Source organism: Anas platyrhynchos, chromosome 14 (assembly GCF_047663525.1).
Source record: "Anas platyrhynchos isolate ZD024472 breed Pekin duck chromosome 14, IASCAAS_PekinDuck_T2T, whole genome shotgun sequence".
Lineage (NCBI taxonomy): Eukaryota > Metazoa > Chordata > Aves > Anseriformes > Anatidae > Anas > Anas platyrhynchos.
In genome coordinates, this window is record NC_092600.1 from 10,958,997 (window position 1) to 10,981,809 (window position 22,813).

Consider the following 22,813-nt stretch of genomic DNA (forward strand, 5'->3'; position numbering starts at 1 on the left):
AAGCCATCACACCCACAGAAAGACACAATCCCACCTTCAGAGAGATTTGTCTTGTCCAGATTTGCTGTCACAGTAGCTGAGGGTTTTTTTTTTTTTTTTTCTTTTCTGTTTCCTTCTCATATGACACCCTCTAAAATAGCTACTGCAGAATGAATAAATAAAAAGCTGCCAAGAGTTTAAATACGGCTACCTTGCTCATGGTGTTTTCTAGAAGTAGCTTCTTTCCTACAGAGGGATATTTTCCAGGCTGAATTTAAGGAGCCGGGACATTTGTCTGTGATTCCTGGATATTGTGAGGCCAGAACAATGTAACTGAGCTGGCAGTGGGCAGATGGGGACGGTGGGGAAAAGGATGAATGGGTCCAGGGAGCAGCTCTGGCTAAGGACAACCTGCACAGAGTGCGGTGCAAGCCCTCAGTGCAGAATTTGTACCCTTGTCTCCATCTACAAAGTTCAAAACGCATTTATTTCACAGTGTACACGTTCTGGGCCAAAAATATGGCCTGTTCGGTCCTGCAATAACTCTAGGGTGAAAAGTGCCATAGAAATGTCATCCTCTCATGCTCAGCCCAATAAAACTTGGAACTGTAATCAGGAGGTATCGGATACTGCTCTACAAATAATAACCGTGTTTGTAATTAATAGTGTGTTCTTCCCCTTCCCTGTATGTCTTTCTGCCATCTGCTGGACTTTGAGGCACAAAATAGGATGGCTCTGTGTGGCTGGCAGAGGCTGGCTTGGCTGGTGTCTGGGAGACAAAGCTCTGGGAGCAGCGGTGAGGAACTGCCAGTGACTTCATTTCATGTGGCCTGCAGCCGCGTCATTTTTTTTTTTTCCATGTTCTTATCAGATGACATTTAGGTGTGTGTTGATACACGGCCTGCCAGAGATGTCTGAAAAGTTTGCTGTGGCATCAGCAAGGACGTCTCCTTCCTTCCTGCCCTCTCCTCTCCTAGGGGAGATTGTTTGCAGAAGGCGGCAGTGGAAGGTGAGCGGACGTCTGCCTGATACCATTTCCCTTCCCTCCTCATACCAGGGTCTGTGGTTACTGCAGAAAGCTACTCCAGACCGAAATCTTGCCTAGAGTTTATGACATCTTGCAAAAAAACCTGTAACAACATGAAAATGTTTGGCTGTGTCTGAGGAGGACCCTGGACATGCTCACTGAAGGATGTCATCCTTCTGCCTGTGCTGGCTGGCTGGACATTGGTTTTGTACCAATGTGTACCGATTTTTACTTCCAAAGGTGAACCCCGAGGTACTAGCAGAGCTGGGGGGGCACATGTGTCGACCAGCAGATGTAACAAGCCCATTTCCAAGTGGCATAAGCTAAGCTGAGAGGGAAACTCTTACACTTGTCCGGGAGCACTGTCAGTGCAAATCCATCTCTGGAAATCCGTGCTCAGTTTATACCTAAAAAACTTTGCTGCTGGTTCGTAGGGAAAAGCTCCCCTCTAGTGGTTGATCCTGGCAGCTGCCAGGCACCCAGAGCAGCCCAGAGGCGCTGCCCTACACCAGAAGGCTGCAGAAACTGCACAGCACAGGCATTTACTGCATCTCTGGGTGCAGGCAGCACAAGAATAATCATAACTGATTATATTCTGTAATGAGAAGGGTGATAATGATGTCATTGAGGTATCCAGTTGTAACAATTCCTGCAGACCATTTTAGATACTATATATACTTCCATTTAGATATTTAAAAATAAGTGTCTATTTAACTCCCACAGCATCCTGAAAGCAAAATTCATATCTATTGTTATTTTATGCTTTCTACAGAGGGAGAAAGTGCTGGAAAGATACGTGAAGGACTTTGCCTGGTGTAGTCATCTGAGGTTAGGATTCAAGAGAATCCTAAGGATTCTTAGGAATCAGACTCCCTAAGGAGGGAGTCTGATTTGTCAAATCACTCAGCTGCTCTTCACAGAAAGAACAAATTTCTGTCATTCTACAAGTGGCCCTTAATGGAGTTGTACACTGAAAAAATGTAAAGTGATTCAATATATATATTCTTTGCTCTTCAACAGCTTCTTACGGGGAGCATGGGGGACTAACACACAAGTGTCCAGGATTTGAGCAACAGCATGCCCTAACACTGCAGGGATATAAAACCAGTGAGTACTGGGAGATGTGGGGTTTTGTACCAGGTCTGCCACCAAGCAACCTCGATGGAAACATTATTCCTGCTGTTGCCCAGGGATGGGGTTCTCTGTCTGCAGTTTGGGGATCAAGATTTGCGGAGTGCTTTGAGATTTGCTAATAAAATTGTTAAGTAAGAAGCTAGGTGTTCATATTATTATTGCTGCAACTCTCAGAGTTTCAGGAAGGAAGACACTGAGTTTTCCAGGATTATATTGTGACAGAACCCAAAATATCTCCTTGCGGGGCAATGGGACAGGGAATTACAAGGGCTCCTTCACAACCACCGGTCAGTTCATGGACGCCTTAGGACAGGCAGCACAATTACAGTGTATGCAACCATATGGAGCTGCAGGGACTGGCCTGAGACCATGGATGTGCCCTGGGCAGTAGCTCCAGTGCTCTCCTTGTGTAAGGTCTACTCTCATTTCTGTTTGTTTGGCACATTGTGTTACTCTCCCAGTGCTTCCAGAGCAAGGGCTGATGGGGAGAGGAATATAAATGACATGTTTTGTTACTTGCTGAGCTAATTCGCTGTCCTGTTGCTCAGGGGTTGTGACCTTGTATAACCCATAGCCCCTGTTAGAGATCGCATCCTCCTGCTTCTGCAGCAGTGAAGACAAGGCTGGCCCAGCCCTGACCGGACCTACCCTGCAGAAGTGACTGTGTGTGTGAGTGATCTCTGAAGTCTTCTGTCTTGCTGGGAAAGCTGTGGGCTGCACCACGCAGCTGGAACAGCTGGCTGAGTCGTGGTGCAGATGCCGAGTCCCTAGAGCTGAGGTGTGACAGCTTATGGGAGCTAAAGCTTTCCTTTCTGAAGGCTTTTGGATCCAGTCCAATAACACATGCTGAGCGTTAGCACTGCCTGACAGCCGCTCGGTGGTCTCAGTATGAAATGAGCTGGTGAACCTCAGCTTGGTTCCCAACGGAGACAGATGTTCCTGTTTTAAAAAATCATTACCATGGTCATTGCTAGCCAGACTGCTTCTTGGCAACAGTAGAAAGTTCAGAGCTTGAACAAACACAGAAGAATGTAAAAAAGCCTTTCTACAGGTCAGGATCGATGCATTTTGGCTTCAAATCTGCTTGGGAAATCTGTACTCTTCATGATATGGTAACTGTGGAAAAAACCATTATGAAAATTTAGCCTGATCAGGTCTTCTTCCAGAGCAAAATACTCAGGAACAACATGGAATTTTGCGGGGGGTATTTTAGGCAGTGTGATGCTAGACAGCCCTTTGTCAGAGCTGCAGTATCACCTTCTGCTGACCAGCAGGCGAGGCTGTACCTCCTGGGAATCCTGTCCCTGGGCAGCGTTTCCATCCGTGATGGGAGCAATCAGTGGGTGCAAAGTGGGGACAGGCTGCAAGGCACATTCTAAGAAGGTTTCTGCTTCTGTCCTCAGAGTAGTGTTGCCAGGCTCCCTTCAGCCTGCCCTGAGTGCCTGCGAGTGTCCAGCTGAGGGCCGTGGAGTGGCTTGTCTGGGTTTCTCCTCCTCCTGGGGACAGCCTGGAGGCTGCTCCAGCAGGGATGGGAGCAGATGGAGATAAAAGGAGGCTGTTCTTATCCATCTGGAAATTCTTGCTGGGGCTGCAGGGGCTGAGATCCTGGCTACACTGCAGGAAACAAGATGGTTGAGTAATGGAGAGTGTTGAGCATGCCAACCACATGGCTCCAGGGCCCATTTCCCTGGCCTTGGGGTGATCACCTCGCAGTAGGCAATCCGGGGACTCACTGCTTCTGAATACAGGTTCCCATTGCACCTGCTTAGGGAGCTGCAACTTCCCTGTTATTAGAGGGCTGGGAAAGCTTCTCAGGGTGCTACTCACCCTCCTCAGGAATGAAAGCGTGTCTAAGTGCCTTTTGGGAACCAAGAGGGCAAGGCGTCTCCTCCCTTTTGCTTTGAGAAAGTCTGAGAACCAAGTGCCCTTTCGTTGCAACTGCTGCTGTTACTCAGGGCTCCAGGTCGCGTCCTGCCGCTAGCCCCGACTTGCCGGGGATGTCACAGGATCTGCTGCGAACACTCAGCAGTTCTGCATCATGCTGCTGCTGCTGGTAATATTTTTAGAAACCCAAACCACACGAATGACCCCAAACCTGGTGATGAGACGGCTACAACTGCCATGTGCGAGGATATCATCGACGGCTCCGGAGGCCGCTTTGGAAGTTGCTGAAGCACTCGAGATCTTGCTGTGCTGCTCCCACCTAATGGAGAAGATAAAAAATGCATTAGCAGATAGATAAGGAGCATCCGCATGTCCCAGACACCGCCAGGCTCACACTCAAGGAAGACATCCCTGCCTCAGCAGGGCTCTCATCGCGTAACTGTGCTATCTGATAAGGGGCACTGGGATGCTGGGGCACTGCGGAGGCTTTGCTGTTCCTCTTCTCCCGGACCCGGCCCTTTCCCTGGCTCGAGGCAGCAGTGTGCTCATCTATCTGCATGCCGTGTTCTCGCCGTGTCTTTCTTTTCCAGGGCAGGACACGTCTTTATCTACATCTAAGCAATTCAAAGCTGCTGGCATCCAGTAACCGTGATCTGGTTGCGGCTGTGAAAGAGGAACTTGGCACTGGGATAAATGGTGCCCCCCTGCTGCCATCTTCTCCATTCTCTCTGTTACCCCCAGGGGTGGCCAGGCTGCCGTGACAGCTCAAGAATCTCACACCTCCTGTTTTGCTCATTTACAGCTTCCACAACCCACATCGGCCCCATGGAAAACAGATGAGGAAATGGAGTAATGGGGGAACAGAGTGCCTGGGGGGGAGGACAGCAGGACTCATTTCTGCTATAAATCTGCCAGCTCGCCGTCACGAGAGCATGGCAGGGCACAGATTTGAGACAGGGGCACAAATCTTGGTCCTGTTGGAAGCTGCCATGCCAAAGCTTTTCCAGAACACAGCCCCAGCAGCGCACCTCGCTGCGGGCACGGGCAGCCCTCACCCCACACCCTCACAGCGCCGGGCGCCATGAGGCAGGTCCACGGCCCCGGGGGCGGGCCTGCGGGCAGGCACCCGGCCGCCTTCAGGCCGCTTCCAAGCCGCTCGTAGCCGCCCTGAGGCCGCCTCCCAGCCTCTCGCAGCCGATCCCGGGCGGCCCCAGCCCGGTGCGGCTCCTCCCGCAGGCTTGCGGTTGGCGGTGGCGGCCTCGGGGCGGGGCGGGCGCCAGCTTCGAACCGGCGGCGCGGCGCTGCCCGCCCGCCTCACAGCGCCCCGCTACCTCCATGGGGAACACCGAGTCCGTCCTGCGCGGTGCCGCCGGCCCCGGTAAGTGCGGGGACAGCTCTGCCTTCCCCCTCAGGCTGCCTTCGTCCCCGTTGTCCCCTTCCCTTCCCGTGCTGTCCCCCCTCGCTGCCATCATCCCAACCCTTTCGCCCCCTCAGCCGCCCGCCTAGCCGCGCTGACAGGCTGAAGGGGGTTTGGGGGGGAAGCCAACAAAAGTGCTGGCGTTGGGTTTTGCGGGTGGGTGGCAGTTTTGAGGTGTTTTAACGTGGTTTTGTGCCTGGCCTCCGTGTTCCCCCCCCCCCCCCAGCCGCCTGCTTGGTTGGCTGGGTTTGAAGGGAGCTGCTGGCGGAGCTCAGCCAACCCGCGCCAGGTGCCAAGGCTGCGACGTGCAAATAAATAACACGGGCTGGGGATGCCAAGGGAACAGGGAGCTCCCAGAGGCTGCCACCGCCGCTGCTGCCACCCTCCCGTAACGGCTTTCCGCAAGGCCGGGCTTGTTTCTCCTCAGTCTCTCCTTGGCTTCGAGCCCTTGGCATCTCGGTGCCGCTTCCCAGATGCTCGGGAGCTGCCACGGGCCATCGGGATGAAGCGTTGCCCTTCCTCACGCTCAGTGGGAAGGTGAGGAATGCGATCAAATTTTCAGGTGGTTTGATAGGGTTTAGTGGCTACTTTCAAAAAGTTGTCAGCGTTTGCTTTCGTTTTCTCTTCGTCTGGGGGAAAAGCAAAGCATCTTGTTGCTGGCAGCGTTCCCTAAACATGAGCAAGTCCCGCAGGACACGGTCTGCATGAGGGCAGAGCTGGGTGCTCCTGCCTCAGCGCCCTGTCAGGAGGTCGGGGACCCTCCGAGCTGTGCCAGGAGCCCCAAACCACGCTGCCCTCCTCTCTGGTGAGTGCCAAACACATCTGCAGAGATCCAGGTGATCTGCATTAAGTATGCTCACACTGATGCCAAGTGCTGCCCAGTGCAGGAGAAAAAGGCACTCCGAGCAATGCAGGCTGTGATTTTGGGGTATTTACTGCAGATTTAGGCACCTCGCTTCTGGAAATGGGTGAGTGCAGGCAGTGGGCAGAACAAGAGGAAAAAAAAAAGTGACTTTTGATCCTGGTTTCCTAGTCCTGTTGCTCACGTGTGCGGGGCAGTACTGAGTTCAGGTGTGTATGTACATTAAGGGAGGGCCTCTGCTGTTCTGCAGGGTGTTGCTGGCACCCGGGGATTAGGCAATGATTGTGTTCCTGGGGACTGCGTGCCCGGGGTGTAATGTTCTGCCCTAGCTGGTTCCCTTGTTTCTTGTATTTCTTTCTCCTGGGAGCTGCTCCTGCTGTGTTTGTTTTTTGGGGTAGTCAGTCACCATTAGGCTTACATGTTTGCTATGTAATGGAAGATTGTTTCTAACCGATGCGTAACTGTGCTTCCTAGTGTCGGTTTTGGGTTTGAAATCCAAACATCGAGGCTTTGATTATAAAGCCAGTTCTGCAACACAGTACCCGAGATAACATTTTTAAAGTTAATGTACTGTCAGGCAAGTCAGCCCTCGGTAATACATTATGTCAACAGCTACTGCTGCGCTCCCGTTTGCTCAACAGGGAAGACAAATAAATGCGTTCACTGGCGGTTCCAGCAGCGGATAGCAGGGTTTGGACAGAGGTGGAATTAATTGTCAAGGACTGAGAAAGTAAGAACATATAAAAATCTCAGCCTGCTCTCAACCTGAAGTAATTTCTCCATTTGCACAATGTAGTCACAGAAAAATGTGTATGCTCCGAGCAGTGAGATGTGGAGCCTGGTGCATTGGTGGCAGTTCTTGGTTTGCGCTCTTCCTTATGCATTTCCCTTAAAAACTGGAGCTGTGGCTAACTAAGGTACGAGGGAGCTGTATTTTAAATACTGCTTTGTGTATCTCTGTACAGAGCAGCAGGGCAGGGGCTTGGGTACCGGGGTGAGCTGTGCGGGACGAGGCTGCCCCTGCTCCAGGAGAGCCTCGCTGACAGCAGGGCACCAGGCTGCGATCCCTCGCTAGAGGGCAGCCGGGATTAAAGAAGGCAGCTCTGCTCTGCGGAACCGGCCCAGGAAAAAAAAAAAAAGAGCTGAATAAATGCCAGGAAAAGGACACTGCCAAGCAGGTTGCTTAAGGGATTGAGCCTGGCCAAAAGGAGAGCAAATACCATCCTGCAGCTCGTCCCCAAGGGGAGGAAACCTCTCCTGGTAGCTGGGGAGGGCACATCTCAGATTGGTTCTTGTTTCTTGTGTGTGCTTTTGCCTTTCCCCTTCTGCAGAGCTCCTTTCCCTTGGAGAACCAGGACAAGTTGTAGCAGTTGACAGCTTGTGACAGCTTAGCTGTGCTCATAGCGTGAGCGCTTGTTAAATCTGGACGGAGGTGTAATTCTTCTGCACCCCGAGTGCGGGTGCCTTTCACGTCACGGCAGGCTGACACTTGCATGGGACTCTCTCAGATGGACGTGGCTGGGGGCTGATGCCAGGCTCAGACCTTTAGGTTGGGACCTGTACGGGGTGGTTGGATATCACAGCGTCTGGTCTAACTCCTGGAGAACAGTTTACAACAGACAGACAGGTCTCCAAGGAGTAATTACCTCTTGATCCAAAGAAGCATTCCTTTCAGGGAGAGTTTCTGGCTAGCCATGCCACCTGTCTTTTCTTTTTTCCTATTTTTTTTTTGCGTGTCAAATCTTCCTTCAGAGCAACTGCTGACCTGCAGCGTCCTCCAGGAGCAGCGTGCATCCTTGTGAGCAGCGGGAAGCCTCGCGGTGTGGCAGGAGCTCTGAGTTGTTTGCGTCTTGCGCAGCTCGACAATGTCAAAAGTCAGGGGAAGTTTTCTTTGTGTAATACAAATCCACTTATGTCTGCATTAAACAATCGTTCCCTGACTGAACTCCACTAATGGTCTGTGAGTGTAAAACTAGATTGCAATGCTAGGGAGCGTTACAAGTCAGCACAGCACCCACGGGCCTCTGTGCTGAGCTTTTGGCTGCTGGTCTGAAAACTCTGCCCACTGCCCTGCTTGTTGTCAGCACGTGTGTTCTGCCAGAGACCCGGTGCTGAGAAGCAAGAAGGTTGGTCACGGACAGGCTTCTTTTCGCTGCTCTGAAGCCAGGCAGCCCAGCCTGAAGGATGCACACAGCTCTCTGGTGGTGCCAGACCCCAGGAAAGCTCCCTGCTGGGGTCTGCTCTGCCCCACCAGGCTCAGCACTTGGCCTGCGTGGCTTGTGCAGGTGGTGAGAAGGATGGGGTTTGCCTGAATGTCGTGGGTTTAAGCGTACCGTTTGGCTGCTATCTTGCACTCACAGCTGGGAACTTAAGCACTCAGGTTTTGTCCTCGCTGCCGTGCTTCTTACTCCGAGTCGTTGTACCCAGCTGCTGAAATACTCCGTACCAGTTAGCTCTCGTATGAGCTGTGTTCTCATGAGCTGCCTGTCGCGTGTGGATTAACAGCAGTTACATTTCTCAGCTAACCTGCACACCTGAGGCTGCAGGTGGGCTCACTCAGCTGCAGGGAAATAGATCACTCTCTTTGTGTTCAGCATGGTTTACTCGAAGACACTTTGGTTCTGCGCTGTATCTTCTATTTGCTTATTAACAAACTGCTGCAGAGCTACATTTTAGCACTCGTACCATTGACTGTGCCGAGCGCGGCTCACTTAGCATCTTGGGACCTTGCTGTACGTGGTAGCCTGAGGTGTGTTTGTCCTGATAAATGAACAGTGGGTACGTAGATTTATCACAAAGGTAAAGAGGGAGACTGCGTGTTGTGTTTCCTCATTGGGGACCGACTGATACTTTTGCTATTTCTCTGTGGCTCTGAAATGCAGGGTATGGGGGCTGCTCACCACATGGCTTCTTTTGGGGTGTTTTTTCCCCCCTCTCTTGTCCTTGAGCACTGTAGGATGACCCCTTCTCTTCCCAGCTCACTACAAATCCGCTGCAGCATGCTGCATCTTTGGGCTGAACGCCTGCACAGTCCTCCCTCCACAAATACTTCTGATTTCTGGAGCTGCTTTTTTAGTAAAGTGAAAAAAGGAAAGAAACCTGAACTCTGCTTTACAAAACACAGACAAATGTGTTAGGGCCCAAACGGAATGACTAATTACAGCCTCGAGGAGGGATGGGAATGCTGCTGGTGTTGCGTTCCCATTAGGTCACCCTGGTACAGCCCTATCTGGGGCTCTTCACTCAGTGCAAGTGCCTTATCTTCTCTGCAGGCTGCTACAGATTCCTAAAAAGGAGCATCCGTGTGCCCTGACGAGAGAGGACTCCAGTTCTCAGAGGGTTTGGCATTCAAATAGCACAGTTATAAACGCCTGCTCTTGCCTTGAACTGGAACATAAATGTTTATTGCTTCTGCTACTCTCCTGACGTTTTTCCCGTTGATTTAGTGCTCAGAAAACCTCTCATTCCTGACTTCAGCAGGGTACCAGCCTGAAAGTCTGTTCAAGCTGCAGGCTTTCCCCATCAAGGGCAGGAACTTTGGTTTTGCCCCCAGTTTGTGGAGGCGAAGCTTCTCCCCCTGCACCACCCCCTCCGTGCATCTCGTCCCTTCCAGAGATCGCTGCTGGCTCCTGGGGTGCAGGCACACAGCCTGTGACATGGGGTGAGGGAGCAATGAGAAGCTTGGAGACCTAAAATGATGCTCAAATTCACCCAGCCCTCTATTGTCTCTATTTCAGGGTTCCTGATAAAGCTAAGGCTGGATTTGAAATAACATGCAATATTTCAGCAAAGAAAGGCAAGACAAAGAGCATTTAAATGCTCGGCTATTTAAAGCTGCCGTCTTTCCAGGGCTTGGCTCTCAGGCTCTGCTGCTTTTGTGTCATTGTGTCTGTGGAAAACACATACAAGAGGCTAACGAAATACAATGTGCACTTCACAGGACAAATTTAGAACACATGCAAAGGGCAGGTGTGGTCCGCGCTTGGGGTCGGGAGAGGGAGGCTTTGGGCTGCTGCGAAGTGTAATGCAAAAATAAATCCTGGAAACGGGCACTAGAAAAGCACTTAGACACTCTATATATGATACACTGCAGGCTGTACAATTCAAAACCTGCACAGCCCATTTCTGGGTGCTTGTTTTTGGGTCTGGAAGTCGAGGCATTGCCTTCTGCTCATGGCTCTGCTGTCTTGCTCTTTGACTTTGGATCTCTTCCACTTGGGGTATCCTCATGTGCCCTTGGTGGTCCAGGGAGGCTGTGTATATCCATAAAATGTTTTAATATCTATAAATAAGAGCACAAAGCCTCACAACATGTGCCCTGCTTGAAAGAAGTGACGAAACTGTCCCAGAGGCTGCTAGCCTGCAACATCTTTGTTCTGGCAATAGGACGAACGCAGCAAAAGGACCTGCTAAAGGCTGTGCTGCAGGGACCTGGTTGTCTGAGGACAGGACGTGGGAGGAAGGCTGGAAATTCCCCAGGAAGAAAGGATAACACAAGGGAAGTGCTAAAATCACAGTTAGGAGGGTTGTGCTGTGCTGGTGGGAGAGGGGAGAACCCATCTGAATATGGGACCTGCCTGAGCTGCGGGGTGGAGGGACAGCCTGCAAACTGGGCAGGATTTTGGGATCCTGAAGGAGCCCGTAAAAAATCTGAGGCGATGGGGCAGTGCTTTTTGTAAAGTGTGTGTGTGTATTTAAAAAAGTTATAAGAGAATTTTAATGCTAAGAAAAATAGCTCTTAGGTGTCGTTCAAGGTTAAACCCTAGGCTGGGATAGCCAGGGAGGCAGAGCAGGCATTGGGGCTTGGCTGAGTTACTGGGGGGAGGTCTGTGGTGCTGGTGTGCTCCCAGTAAGAGGGATGCTGGGCAAAGGAACGGGAATGAGGTCTCGGCATCGTTCAGTCCCTGTGGGTGCGGGACCAGCCTGGGCTCCACTTTGGTTTGGCAGTGATGGGACGGCACCCGGCCCCCTGCCCACCCTAAAAGAGTTTCTGGGATCTCAAACCCTCATACAGACATCAGTGCTGCATTCGTTTCTCCACAAGATCTTAAAAAATAAAAAAAAAAAAAAATCACAGTTGTGGGTTTGTCCTGCTGTTGGGGTTATCTGAAGGGGGAATTAAGGCACAAGACACAACAGCCTGTCTGTAGCAGTTCATGTTTGTGGAAGGAGAGCTCCTATTGCTTTTCTCCTGCTTGCAGCAATCCCCCAAAGCCTGAGGGAGTTGGGGAGCCCTGGCTGGGATCCCGACTGCTGTCCCCAAGCTGTGCTGCCTTCCTGGTGCTGAGGGGCACAAACCACGGTGTGTGTGTGAGCTGTGTCTGTGCCTCCCTTCTTCGGCGTTGTGATGGATTTTTGGCCCTGTTCAAGTAACCTGCGAGGATTTATCTATTTTTCACGTGTCAAAGGCATAATTTATTTTCTTTTAGAAATTCTCCATGCTGAATTAATTTGCTCTCTGTCAAACCTGTTTTGCTTTCTGCTTGTGCCTTCCAAGTGGGAGCACCCAGCTGCCGGGTGCTGTGTGCGCCTCTCCTCCTGCATGTGGCACTCGCGTGCCGAGAAACTCCAACCCTCAGCCTGCGGAGCCCTCCGGAGTCACATCCACCCCACCGGCAGGATTTGGGATCCCAGCTCGGGGTCCCTGCTCTGAAAAGAGGTTTGGAGCAGCGGGACTCCCCACGCGAGCAATGTGTGGCCACAATGCCTTCCCCTGGGGCAGGGCTGCCAGGTCTACATGGGTTGTGTCAGTAAATCAAGGTTTGTGAGCTGGAAGGGCAGGTTGGTTGGAGCCCCGGAGCTGCTCTGCCTTTTGTTTTAAGCTCTGTTTGTAATTTGCTGACTGCTCACGGGCCGAGACAAGCCTCTTACATACAATAACCCAAATGTTTCCTGTCTGGGGCTGTGACCTGGGGTGCTGCCCGCTCCCCGTCCCCTGGGGAGGCCACGGGGTTTTTGCAGCCACCACCAGCCCTGTGGGAGCAGCGGGTGCTGGAAGGGGCTGGGGAGCACCAGGAGCTCCTTTTCCCTGCCTCCTTTCATGCAAGCTGTGCTTTTGGGGGCTCTCCCTCTCCCCAGGTGTGTGTTTTTGGTGCTCCTTGCCCGTTCCACCCTCCTGCGTGCCCCAAAGCCTGGGCTGGGCATTGGGGGCGGCTGGGGCTCGCAGGAGGATGGGGAGGAGGTGCAGGATCAGAGAAACAAGCAGCAGTTGTTGTGCTGCATCGCCTCGTTCTATTTCTGTACCTAACCTTTTACTTCTCGAAGCAATAATAATAATAATAAAAAACCTTCAGAAAATATTCCAGCCTGTTTCTTTGTGTGCTGGCTCTGAGCTGTGCCTCGTAAACCGGGGGCTTTTTGCGTAAACACAGCCCTGGCAGAGGGTTTTATCTGCCTCTCTGCATCCAGTCAGCATCCCTGCTCCCCAGCAGCCTGTGCACAAAGGGGGGCACCGGGCTGCTCCTGATGGGGCTGGGGCTGCTCCCCTGGTCCCAGTCCCACTGAAGGACCGGGCTGCTTGGTGTTGGATGCCTGGGGCCCGCTGGTCATCGTCTGGGCCATGGGAAAGCCCAGCTCGACTCCCCGGAGCCCCAGACTGAGGATGTGACAGCCAGGGTGGGACACTGAGAAAGCCCCTCGGGCCGAGCCTTTGGGGAAATACTTTCTCAGGCCCAGAACTATGCGGTTGGAGATGGTTATCTCCGGCTGCCCTCTGCGCTTCGGTCCCATGTCAGAGCTTGGGTGGCAGCAGAGCGGTGTCTGATCCCTGATTGCTGTGTCTCTGTGTCCTCAAAGCCTCCAGCCAAAGCTGACCCGAATCCAGGAGCTGCCGGAGATGGGGGGAATTTCCCGTCCGCCCCGCGGGCTGGGTCTGTGGGCTTCAGGGACTTTTTTTTTTTTTTCCAGATAAAATGAACAAAAAGTTCTGTGTCCCGTGACGGCCCTGATAAGCTGGAGGCTCCAGACATGGCACGGTACCGACGCCACATTGCAGGCCTTTGTTTATTTAAAAAAAATAACCCACTATCTTGATTATGGAAAGAAAAAAAAAAGTCACCTAGTGCCAGAAGCGTGTTTGGTGCCAGTGGAAACCAAAAGTGACGCTTCCCTTCCCCCTCCACCCACATTTTCGTGTTGCAGGCTGTTTGCTGGGATGGAGGGGATGGAGCTTTCCCTAGGCACTGCTGCGGGGCCCCTTCCCGTGGACCAGAGCCCTCTGCAAAGCACCCCCCGTGTGCTGCTTCCCGGGATGGTGAAAGGAGCCCTGCTAAAAGCCCAGGTGAAGTAATCCAGAAATTGTCACTGGAAGCCTTCGGAGGCTCTCCTAAGGGCAGGACTAACACGCTGTCGAAGCATTTATGAAAATCTTGTTATCAGCACCTTTTACAGCTCTGGATAGCCCTGCTATTTAGATAATTGGGCAGCCTGCTCCCTTTGCTCCTGCCTCGCTGCTGGCTGGCTGCCGGGCTCCGTACCACGGTACCGGGCTGCGTCCCTGGGGCATCTTTCCTGCCCCATCCAGGAATGCCAGCACGGTGGTGGCGCTGACCTTCAAAAGCTCCAAAGCTTTCCCAGCAAAGACACAGCTGGTGCAGAGCGTGGCCTGAGCAAATTTAGTGCTGCCAGGGGTGAGTTGGGTGCCCAGGAGCCCGGGGAAGCCAGCAGAGGTGCAAACAGCCTGGTGTTAGTGGCTGGGGCTGAGCGAGGGTTTCCAGCAGGAGCCCCGTGGTGCTGGCCTGCCGGGTGCTGTGTTTGTTGGGAGGATTCTTGCAGCACAATGCGCCTTTGTGCAATTATGCGGTGTCTTTTAAATCATTTCCTCTGACAAGTCTGTCCACGCCCAAACCAAAATAGCCGTGGTGAAAGGCCACAGAGATAAACACACAAAGGTTATCCTTAAATGCATCCTCTCCCCTCCAGTACAGACACCTGCTCCTGTTGCTGTACAACACCTAGGAAGGCTGAGTTAAGATTGCCCAGTATAAACTTTGGCCTTCACTGACTTTCAGACCCTTCATTCACAGCCTCAGCCTTTCTTGGAGAGGAGAAGGGGGGAGCTGGGACTCTGCCACCCCCTTGCTCTGCTCTTTTAAGGTGTGGGTTTTCCTTTCATCCCCATCTGTGAGGCCCTGTATCACTCCCAGCACTGGTCTCCATGGCTGTAATTGGGCCTGTGATCATTATTCCATCACAGATTTGGTTATTTCAGCCTGATTCATTTCCAGGTTGTCCTCTTACCTATTTTTGGGCAGGGGTCACCCCCGAGCTGCCCGTGCCCCTTCCTGGCTGGGTGTGGATCCTGTTGGGGGGTGAACAAATCTGATTTCTTTTCCCATTCTCTCAGCTTGGCAGGGCCAAGTTTTGCTCCTGGGGATTTTTCACAGCTTCCCTTTGGGAATATTTTGGGAGGGGAGAGGGGATTTCAACCCCTCTTTACTCAGCCTGCTTTCTGTGTTGATAGACCTGTGAATCAGCATGGGGATCTGGTGCTCTGAGGTGAGAAAGCTGCTCTAAATAATCTGCCTGTTGATTTCTCCCCCTCATTCACTCTTTAACCGATCCCCTTCCTTGCCGTTTCCCACGACTGCTTGGTTTCTTTAGCAGCCTCTAATGAAGGGTCTCATCAAAGACCATCTGAAAATCCAAACGCGCTGCCAGCCGCCTCTCCTGCACTGCCTTCTTTGCTCACCCATCCCCTTTCCTCGGTGAGAGCTGCTCTGGTTTTGTGGCTTTAGCTTGTCTCTACTGCGAGCCCCAGACAGGAAAGTGCTCTGGTTTTAATTAGCATCTTAATTAGTGTACTGGGTAGCAGCACCACGCTAACTGACTTGTCATTCCTGGGTGCCCTTTTCAGGAGCGCTGTCGTCGTTCTCCTGCGGTGCTTCGCTCTTCTGCTTTTCACAACGTGCATCTTCTGCCAGCTCAGGGATATATTCCTCTGAAATTCAGCGTGAGCCAAGCAGGGTGACGTATCTCTGCATCCAAACACCACCGTGCTTCAGCTTCTCTTCTTCTTCTAGTTCCAGATAGCGCCTGATCATTAATCCCAGAACTGCACCGTGGTAGGAAAGGTGGAGCACAGGGACAGGAGAGCTTGATTGACATAAATAATTTAGTTTCTCTCTACCCTCCTTTTCTTCCTGAACTGCTGGAGGTGGAGGTGACCCACAGAGCCGTATGAAATTCTGCAAATAATCTCCTGGTTTGATTTTTTTCAACTATCTGGCAGCTGTAATTTATGGTCGCACTCCGCTGGCGGCAGTAAGATTGTTTTTTCTGGGTTTTCGTATCATTTTCTGCTAGAGTACAAGCAGGAAAAACAGATATTTTTGTCTGTTTACTTTTTTTTGTGCGATCCAAGCTCTGAATAGTGGATTTCCCCACTGTGGGCTCTAATCAGGCTTCCCTCTGTGGCCGTAGCAGGGGCCCTGCTGCCCGCGTTGTGCAGGGAGTTTGGGTGCTGAGGGGCTTGGGGGCACCGGCTGCTTCGTGGCCTCTGGTAATGGACCTGCTGGAGGGTCCGTGTCTGCCTGGCATGGTACTAATTTCTTCTCGATATTCCTTCCTGAAGCAGGGCAGAGGCTCTCCCAGGTGGCTTCCCACCCACGGGGCTGCAAATGAGGGGTAGACCCCAGAAGTGGCTCCATCAGAGGAAGTACGTGGAGGTGAGGGAGCTCCAGCGAGCCCCTTTTCTGGTGACCCCATGTAATTTGCTCACTCTGTAACCTCACCAGTCTCTACACCATGGGGGTTTGTGCCTGAAAACCCTTCCCGTTGTATTCAGGCCCATGTTGTTCCCTCAGGGAGGCTCACCTGCCTCTGCCTGACCTGTTGGTAGGCAAAAAATCCGAGTCCATATGACCAAGCCCTCCTGGCCAGCTGGTGGAGGGAAGGTCCCCGTGAATTATTCCCAGGACACAAGCTAGCAGGGCCCTGAGCAAGGGGCTCTGAGCTGACCCAGCCGGGCAGATGTGGTGTGTCAGCGGGGCGTTAACGCATTGCTGGCAGGGGTTAGTGTTATCTCGGGGATTTACAGCCTGTGGGAATCAAACTGCCACTCATGCTCTGAACCTTTTGGGGAAAAAAGCTCCCCTGGCTTTTCGCTTGCAGTCTTGCTGGCGATCCAGGACGTTCGCAGCTGATGGGGAATGTCTTGGCTGCTGAGCCTGGAGTAGGGTGGGGGATCCAGGCAGAGCTTTCTTTGTGCATCTCTGCTTTAGTGACTCACTTGACACTTGCCTTCAGTCTTTAATTGTGACATTTTAACCTGAAGCTTTGCAGATGGAGAGCTGATACTAGCGGAGCGAGGTCACTGTGCTCGCTTGGTGTGAGCAGATCTAACCCGGGGGCTGGTGTTCCTTGGCAGGTTTCTGCCCCAGCCCTTCCCCAGCTTCAGGCCTGATCCAGTTCCCAGTGAGAGCGATGGAAATACCAAGTCCCGGTGTGCTCCTTCAGACCAAGGTACAGAGCAAGCCCGTTGATGGTGATGGCGGCCTGCATTGAGGCTGTCTGCGCTTCCACGCCCCCGTGTCCTCCAGCTCTTCATGGGGATGCCATCAGCATTGCTGAGAAGAGAGAAGTGCCTGTGAGGGTAAATGGACGCCACAGCCATTTTCCAAGGTCCTGAGCTGTCTGAAAGATAGGGTGGGCAAAAAGGTGCTCGTGCAAAATTAGCACCGGGCATTTTTGGCACTGGAATAGCTTTAAAAATCATCTCTATGGGAGCGGCGTTCTCGCTGCCGTCACCAAATCCACCGAGTGCAGGACAGGGCCCAGCATCTGATTCAATTCCTGATGAATCATTATTTCCACTACTTGTTTTTCATAATTGCTTTTGCTAATCCTCAGCTGCATTTGCATTTGCTCGGTGCTTGTGATCCTCTCTGCCTTCATCCATGGGTACAAGTCATGGAGCGTCAACATCCTGCTCGTGTCCCTTGTGTCCCTTGTGATGCTTGGTGGAGCTGTGAACACAGGAGAGGAAGGTCTTTGTCTGGTGTGAATGATCAAAGCAGCGCTGGGACGAGCGAGGCTACCGCAATTTACACCAGCTGCGGATATGCCCGCAGGATATTTCATTCCTGCTGGCTGGAACAGCAGAAAGCTGGTAGGGAAAATGGACTCAATCCAAACACACCTGACATGAGGAAGAGACAGCTGAGCGATTCTCTGCTCCTTTGTCTTGGTCTGTTTGGGGCTAGCAAGAAATCTTTCTGTCTTCCGTGCTTATTCCTGCATAGAGGCAGGTGTGTTGCACGCTCTGTGTGTCCACATGGACATGGAGCATCCCGTTAAATTGTTGTGCCAGGAAAGATGCTTTCTGGCAGCAAATAGGGACGTACTTCTTGTGAAAAGGACTGCTGGATTAAATAAGGTTTAGGTGCCTAAGATGAGAATTTCCCTTGCATATAACCAGAACCAGAGTTCAGAGCTGTAATTTTTGCATTTTCCGGTGCTAATTCCGATCAGGAGCCTCGCAGGGGAAGGGATGGGAAGATGTGGGGTTTGTCTGCATTCAGCTGCATTAACCCCGTGGTGCTGTGTCAGAACAGAAAATGCTGCAGGAAAATAAAAGCACCCAAGTCAAAGCTTGTAACAATGAAAGGAAACGATCCTTTCTGCACTTGAGCTGAATTTGCAGAAAGTCCTTACTCCGGCGTGTGTCACGTATAATTGACCCCATTTTGAAGGGGTTAAGTAACTATTTCACTCAACTCTCCACAGAACAGGAGGAGAATGGGGGCCAGGAAAAATTATCAAATGGAAAAGGACAAGGTTTTTTTTTTGTTTTTCATTTAAGGAAGAAGCAGCTCCTTCCCAGCTTCTCGGAAGGAATCGCAAACAATGGAGGCGAACGTAAAACCCGAGATGCAAAACCATCTCCTGCAATTAACTCTCCTGTAATTAACTCCCCTGTGTGGGCTGCTGGGCTCCCGCAGCCATCCGGCCCTGTGACCCTCTGCCAGCTCACGCTGGGCTCAGCGTTTCCCCTCCCTGCTCTTCTGCTGCAGGCTCGTGTCCCCCCCAGTTTCCATCGAGGAGCAACGTTGCCAGTGGGCAAACGCTAATCCATCCTGACAGCTCTGCCCATCTTCCTGCTTTGGTCTGGCATCCAGCAAACAGCTTGATTAAGGTCCCCGGGGCTCTATTAGTGCAGCTTGTTGCCTGCAAATTAATCAACAGGTTGCGTTGTTTAACTCTTTGCTGGGGCTGCTCGGGGAAGCGTTCTGCTCTGCTGCGGGCTTTGGATCGAGCCCTTTGATGCGGCTCCTCAAGGCAGAGCTGCAGAAATAGCCCCAGGTGGGGTCGCAGCCTTGGTCTCCTGGGCAGGAGGGGAGGGGATCCCGTGGGCTCTGATCAGGCTTCCAAGCTCTAATAGGAAATGTTGAAATCTGCTTGATTTTGTCAGCCCTTTACCCATCTTCTGTAAAATACCTGTTATTCGTGGGCAGCCAGGTGAAACCTGCGCTTTGCTTAATTACCCCTAAGCAGCCAGATGTCCTCTGGGCTCCTCTGAAGTGGAAGTGCGGAGGGGAACGGGACCCTGCCAGCTCTGAGGCTTGTTCTGCCGGAGCTGCGTTGGTGTTGAGTTTTGTGGTGTTACTTTCCACGCTTTGGTCTCCTTTAACAGTTTGGTCTGTGCTGTGTTTACCAGGGTTAAAGGGAAAGGGGAAGAAAAAACCCACCGCAACCACCAAAAAAAATTAAAAATCCCCCAAAACACCAAACCCACCTAGGCACTGTGCTCTACACCCCAGCTTTGGTAATAAGCAGAAATTCGGGGAGCACTCACTGAGTTTTAAGCCGGCTGTATGGACACCAGAATGGAGACAGCTAATGTTGTATGGGTGTCATGTGCTGAACGTCGTGTTATTTTTTTTTAAATTCAGTAGGATTTCTAACTTCTGGCATGCAGGGACATGGGAGACCCAGCTCCTCAAAAATGGTCACAACTTGATCGTTTTCATGCCTATCTTAACAGGAGCTGTCAGGGCACCTCAGTCCTTGGTTTGACTTCGCTGTGTCCAGGTGAGAGCAGTTTTGTCTCTGTGTACCAAGGGGATGAGTGACCCAGAGAGCTGAAGCGGAGTGCTCTGAGGATCCGAGGATGATGTTCAGCCCTTGACCTCTGCTGGGAGCTCCTTGCTGGCCTCTCCGTGAGCCCTGGTGCTGGTGCTCTGGTGATGGGAGCTCTTGCCAGCCCTCTGCCTGGGGTCACAGACAGTCTGTGCACTTCCACGGTGGGGCTTTTCCTCCTGCTGCCGCCTTCTCCACCTGCCACTGCCTGGGGACCTTTCTAGGTCTTGGGACAACAAGCACAGACACAGCTTTGTGTGCCTTTTCCAATGCATTTACCATTAACGCACTCCTTTGTGGAAGTTCTTTGGGCTGGACAGAAGGAAAAGAGGTCTTTCTGAAGGGAGATTTTAAACCAAATGACTTCTGTTCATGTAGTCTTGAGGGTCTAGGGGGTGTTGGTGGGAATATGGAGAGAACAGGTACCAGGGGACAGAGCACTGTCAGTCCGCTGGGACAGCCCCGCGTGAACGGGCGAGGTGGGACAGCCCCAGACATAGCCTGAGATGACTTCACGAGCTGCTGAAGTTTTCAAATGCATGTCATCTTTTTTTTTTTTCCCTTTAATTTAAATTTCCTCTGACATTTCATAGGCTTCATCGCTCAACGTGAAGCCAAAATCCATGCGAGTGTGTGCGGTAGGATTGTTTTTAAATTTTATTTTAAATACAGATGTCTGGAATAACTTTTTTGCACACACTGTAGGAGTGTAAAGGTTTCTAAGCAACATCGTTTCATGCTGTTTGCATTAGAGAATGTAAAACAGGGTTCCTTTTTTTAAAAGTCTCTGCAGTGCAGGCATAATTACAGGATCCCATTATGCAGCATTGTGTCTACGGTGAAGCCTGCCTTAATGGAATATTCTGCCTTGTGCTCAAGTCTTACCTGCTTTTTACCGAGACACTTAAGGACTTAATTAGCGTCATTATAGGCTGCCACCCCCTCCCTCAGCCCTGTGCGTGAAGGGATAATGATCTGCCCAAGCCAGCGCGTTGGCTTCCCATGGCTAGCAGCGGAGGGAGTGTTTCATAGCTCGCTGCCGCTATCTCGGAGCGAACATGGAGGAGGAGGGGGGGAAGAAATGAAAGCGTTTCCTCGGAGCAATAAATACACGTTGTGTTTACTTGGCTGATCGCAGCCATTGAGCTGGGATGGCGTTTGTCACGGGGAGATGCCTGAGGAGTTCCCCTGCGTAATGCCTCGTCACCGCCTGCCCCGCATTCCCCTACCCTCAGCCCTCGGCTCCCCAGAAGAGCCCTGGGGATGCAGCAGGAGCTGTAGGTGCTGGGTGGCACCGAGGGAACAGGCTGGAGGGGCTGGGGACAGTGGGCAAGGGGACACCTCGGTGGGGACGGCACCAAAAGGGGCTGGGGGTGCAGAGAGGGGCTGGGTGCAGAGCTGCCAGCAGCTGCCCGGGGCCGTGCACGAGGTGTCGGGGGTTTCATTTCACCCCTAAAGCTTCACTGGTGAGCAATGCTTGCGCTGAGCTGCCCGGCGGAGTTTTATAAATGTCTGGGGGCTTTCTTGCAGTTTACGAGCTGAAGTGTTGGCTTTCGTACCTGAGAAGGGGCCAGAGGAGGTTTTATGGCTGGTTAGGTAAGTGCTCTGGCATGCTGCACTGGGGGCTCTCGCCATCCCTAACGAGGTGCACGCGCATCCAGCGGGGCCGTAGCTGGGAGGTTTTCCTGCAGGTGTTCAGCTCTCTGCCCCCTGCGTCCCTCCTGCTCATCCTGCACTGTGTGTCACCTCCTTTGTGCTCCCAAGCTAGTGGTCCCCCAGCAAGTTTTCTCTGGAGCTTTTCTCGCATCTTACAGAGGAAAATTTCCGCAGCCCCTGCCCTTTGCCTGTCCCTGCAGTGGGAAGGGGCTCTATGAGCATGGTTAGGGGATGGGAGCTGCCCTTTTGGGGCCTGGCACACCTCTGCCTGCAGCGCTGCCTCCAGAGGAGCTCCTCGAAGACTCATGGCCCCATATGCTGTGCCACGTAAAAACAAGCAAGGAGGAGCTGTGGTGCTGATGGATTTCCTTTATTTCCTTTGCTTTGGGGTCCTGAACGTTGCCTGCTTGCTCCCTCACCTCAGCCGGTCCAAGCTCCGCTGCCCTTTGTGCTCTCTGGAGACACGGCCAGGGGTTCTGGGCAGCGTTTGTCCCATTTTGCTTCCCAAACACTGCAGATGGTGCCAGGTGAGGTTTTGTAGGACCGTGTCCTCAGCCCTATGCTCTGTGTATTTCAGACGAGCCTGGGAGGGGGGCCCGGGCTGGATCCTTGTTTGTTCTTGCAGGGATTGATGCAGGCTTCAGAGTCCTCATCCATCCATCTTCCATATGGAGATTAAAAGTTTTGGCTGAACACTGCTAAATGTGCCGTCATCTATCACAGCGGAGGCGGGATTGTGTCAAGGAAAAATAATCCACCATCAGGCTCAAAAGGAGGAGGGAAAAAAAAAAAAAAAAGGGAAGAACTGAGACTTGCAGTGAAATGCATTGCTTTCAAAAACCCAACTCACTCTTTGCCAAGTCATTGTTTGGTTTGAGACTCGTTTGACATGAAAGCAGCCTTTAAAGGTTACTTTTATCCCTCTTTAATGAGCGATAGGAACGAGCCTCGCCTGCTGCGGGGCAGAGGCCAGGGGACGGGACCGCGTGCGGGGCTGCTGCGCCTCGGTGCGGCTGCGCGGGCTGTGCCGCCGGCTCCCGGGCTGCCAAGTCCTGCAGCCAGCAGCTTTCAGCAAGAAAAATGAAAGAGGATCATTGAAGCACATCTCTCCCCGTGCCGCGGTGGAAATTAGAGATGCTGCAGCGTGTGGGGGAGAGAGAGCGCACGCTGCTGTGTCTGTTTTTCTGGAGCATTCCGCTTTATGGGGTTTGCACCCTGGGGGGTTGGCTTTCTGAATGCATCCCGAGCTGGGTGCTGAGCTCCCGAGAGATGTGTCCCACTCGGTGCTGCTGGAAACCCAACCCCAGCAGCGAGTGCAGCGTCCTTCAGCATCCATGCAGCAACGTGGCGGTGTGAGCTGACGGGCTCAGTGGTGCTGCTGGGGTCCTGCTGGGTGTGCGGGGAGGGGAGGGGGTCACCAGCTGCTGAACTCCTGCCTTGGGGAGTTTAGACCCTCACACGTCCCAGCACCAGCTCGCAGCACCCTGGACCTTGGACCAAGAGCCTTGGAACATCAGATCCGTCCCTGTTGCTGGTGTCGCTGTCGTCGTTACTCAGGTGGGAAAGGGGAGAGTAAAACGTGGTGCAAGGCAGCGGAGGGACTTCAAAGTGGCCACAGTACCCAAACTACTGGCCCTGGGGCTGCACGACGGCAGCAGGGAGGTGTTTGCCCTCCTTACAGGTGTTTTTCCCCATTCAGATCGGCTCTGCCCTCCTTATGGGGCTCGTTTGTACGAGGGGAGCGAGGGCTGCGATGGCTTTGCCGTGCGTGCCGCTG

The 22,813-nt window shown here is 52.5% G+C and overlaps 1 protein-coding gene across 2 annotated transcripts in view; it reads left to right on the forward strand.

The window, feature by feature from the left end:
* Positions 1-5,288: 5,288 nt before the first annotated feature.
* Positions 5,289-22,813, forward strand: part of NEURL1B (neuralized E3 ubiquitin protein ligase 1B) — a 117,634-nt gene continuing 100,109 nt past the window's right edge. Inside the window, exon 1 of one of the 2 annotated variants that reach the window (XM_038186493.2) lies at positions 5,289-5,402. In XM_038186493.2, the coding sequence (XP_038042421.1) occupies positions 5,360-5,402 (43 nt within the window). In that variant the 5' untranslated portion in view covers positions 5,289-5,359. The remainder of the gene's footprint in view (positions 5,403-22,813) is intronic. The other variant, XM_038186492.2, reaches the window with a different exon arrangement.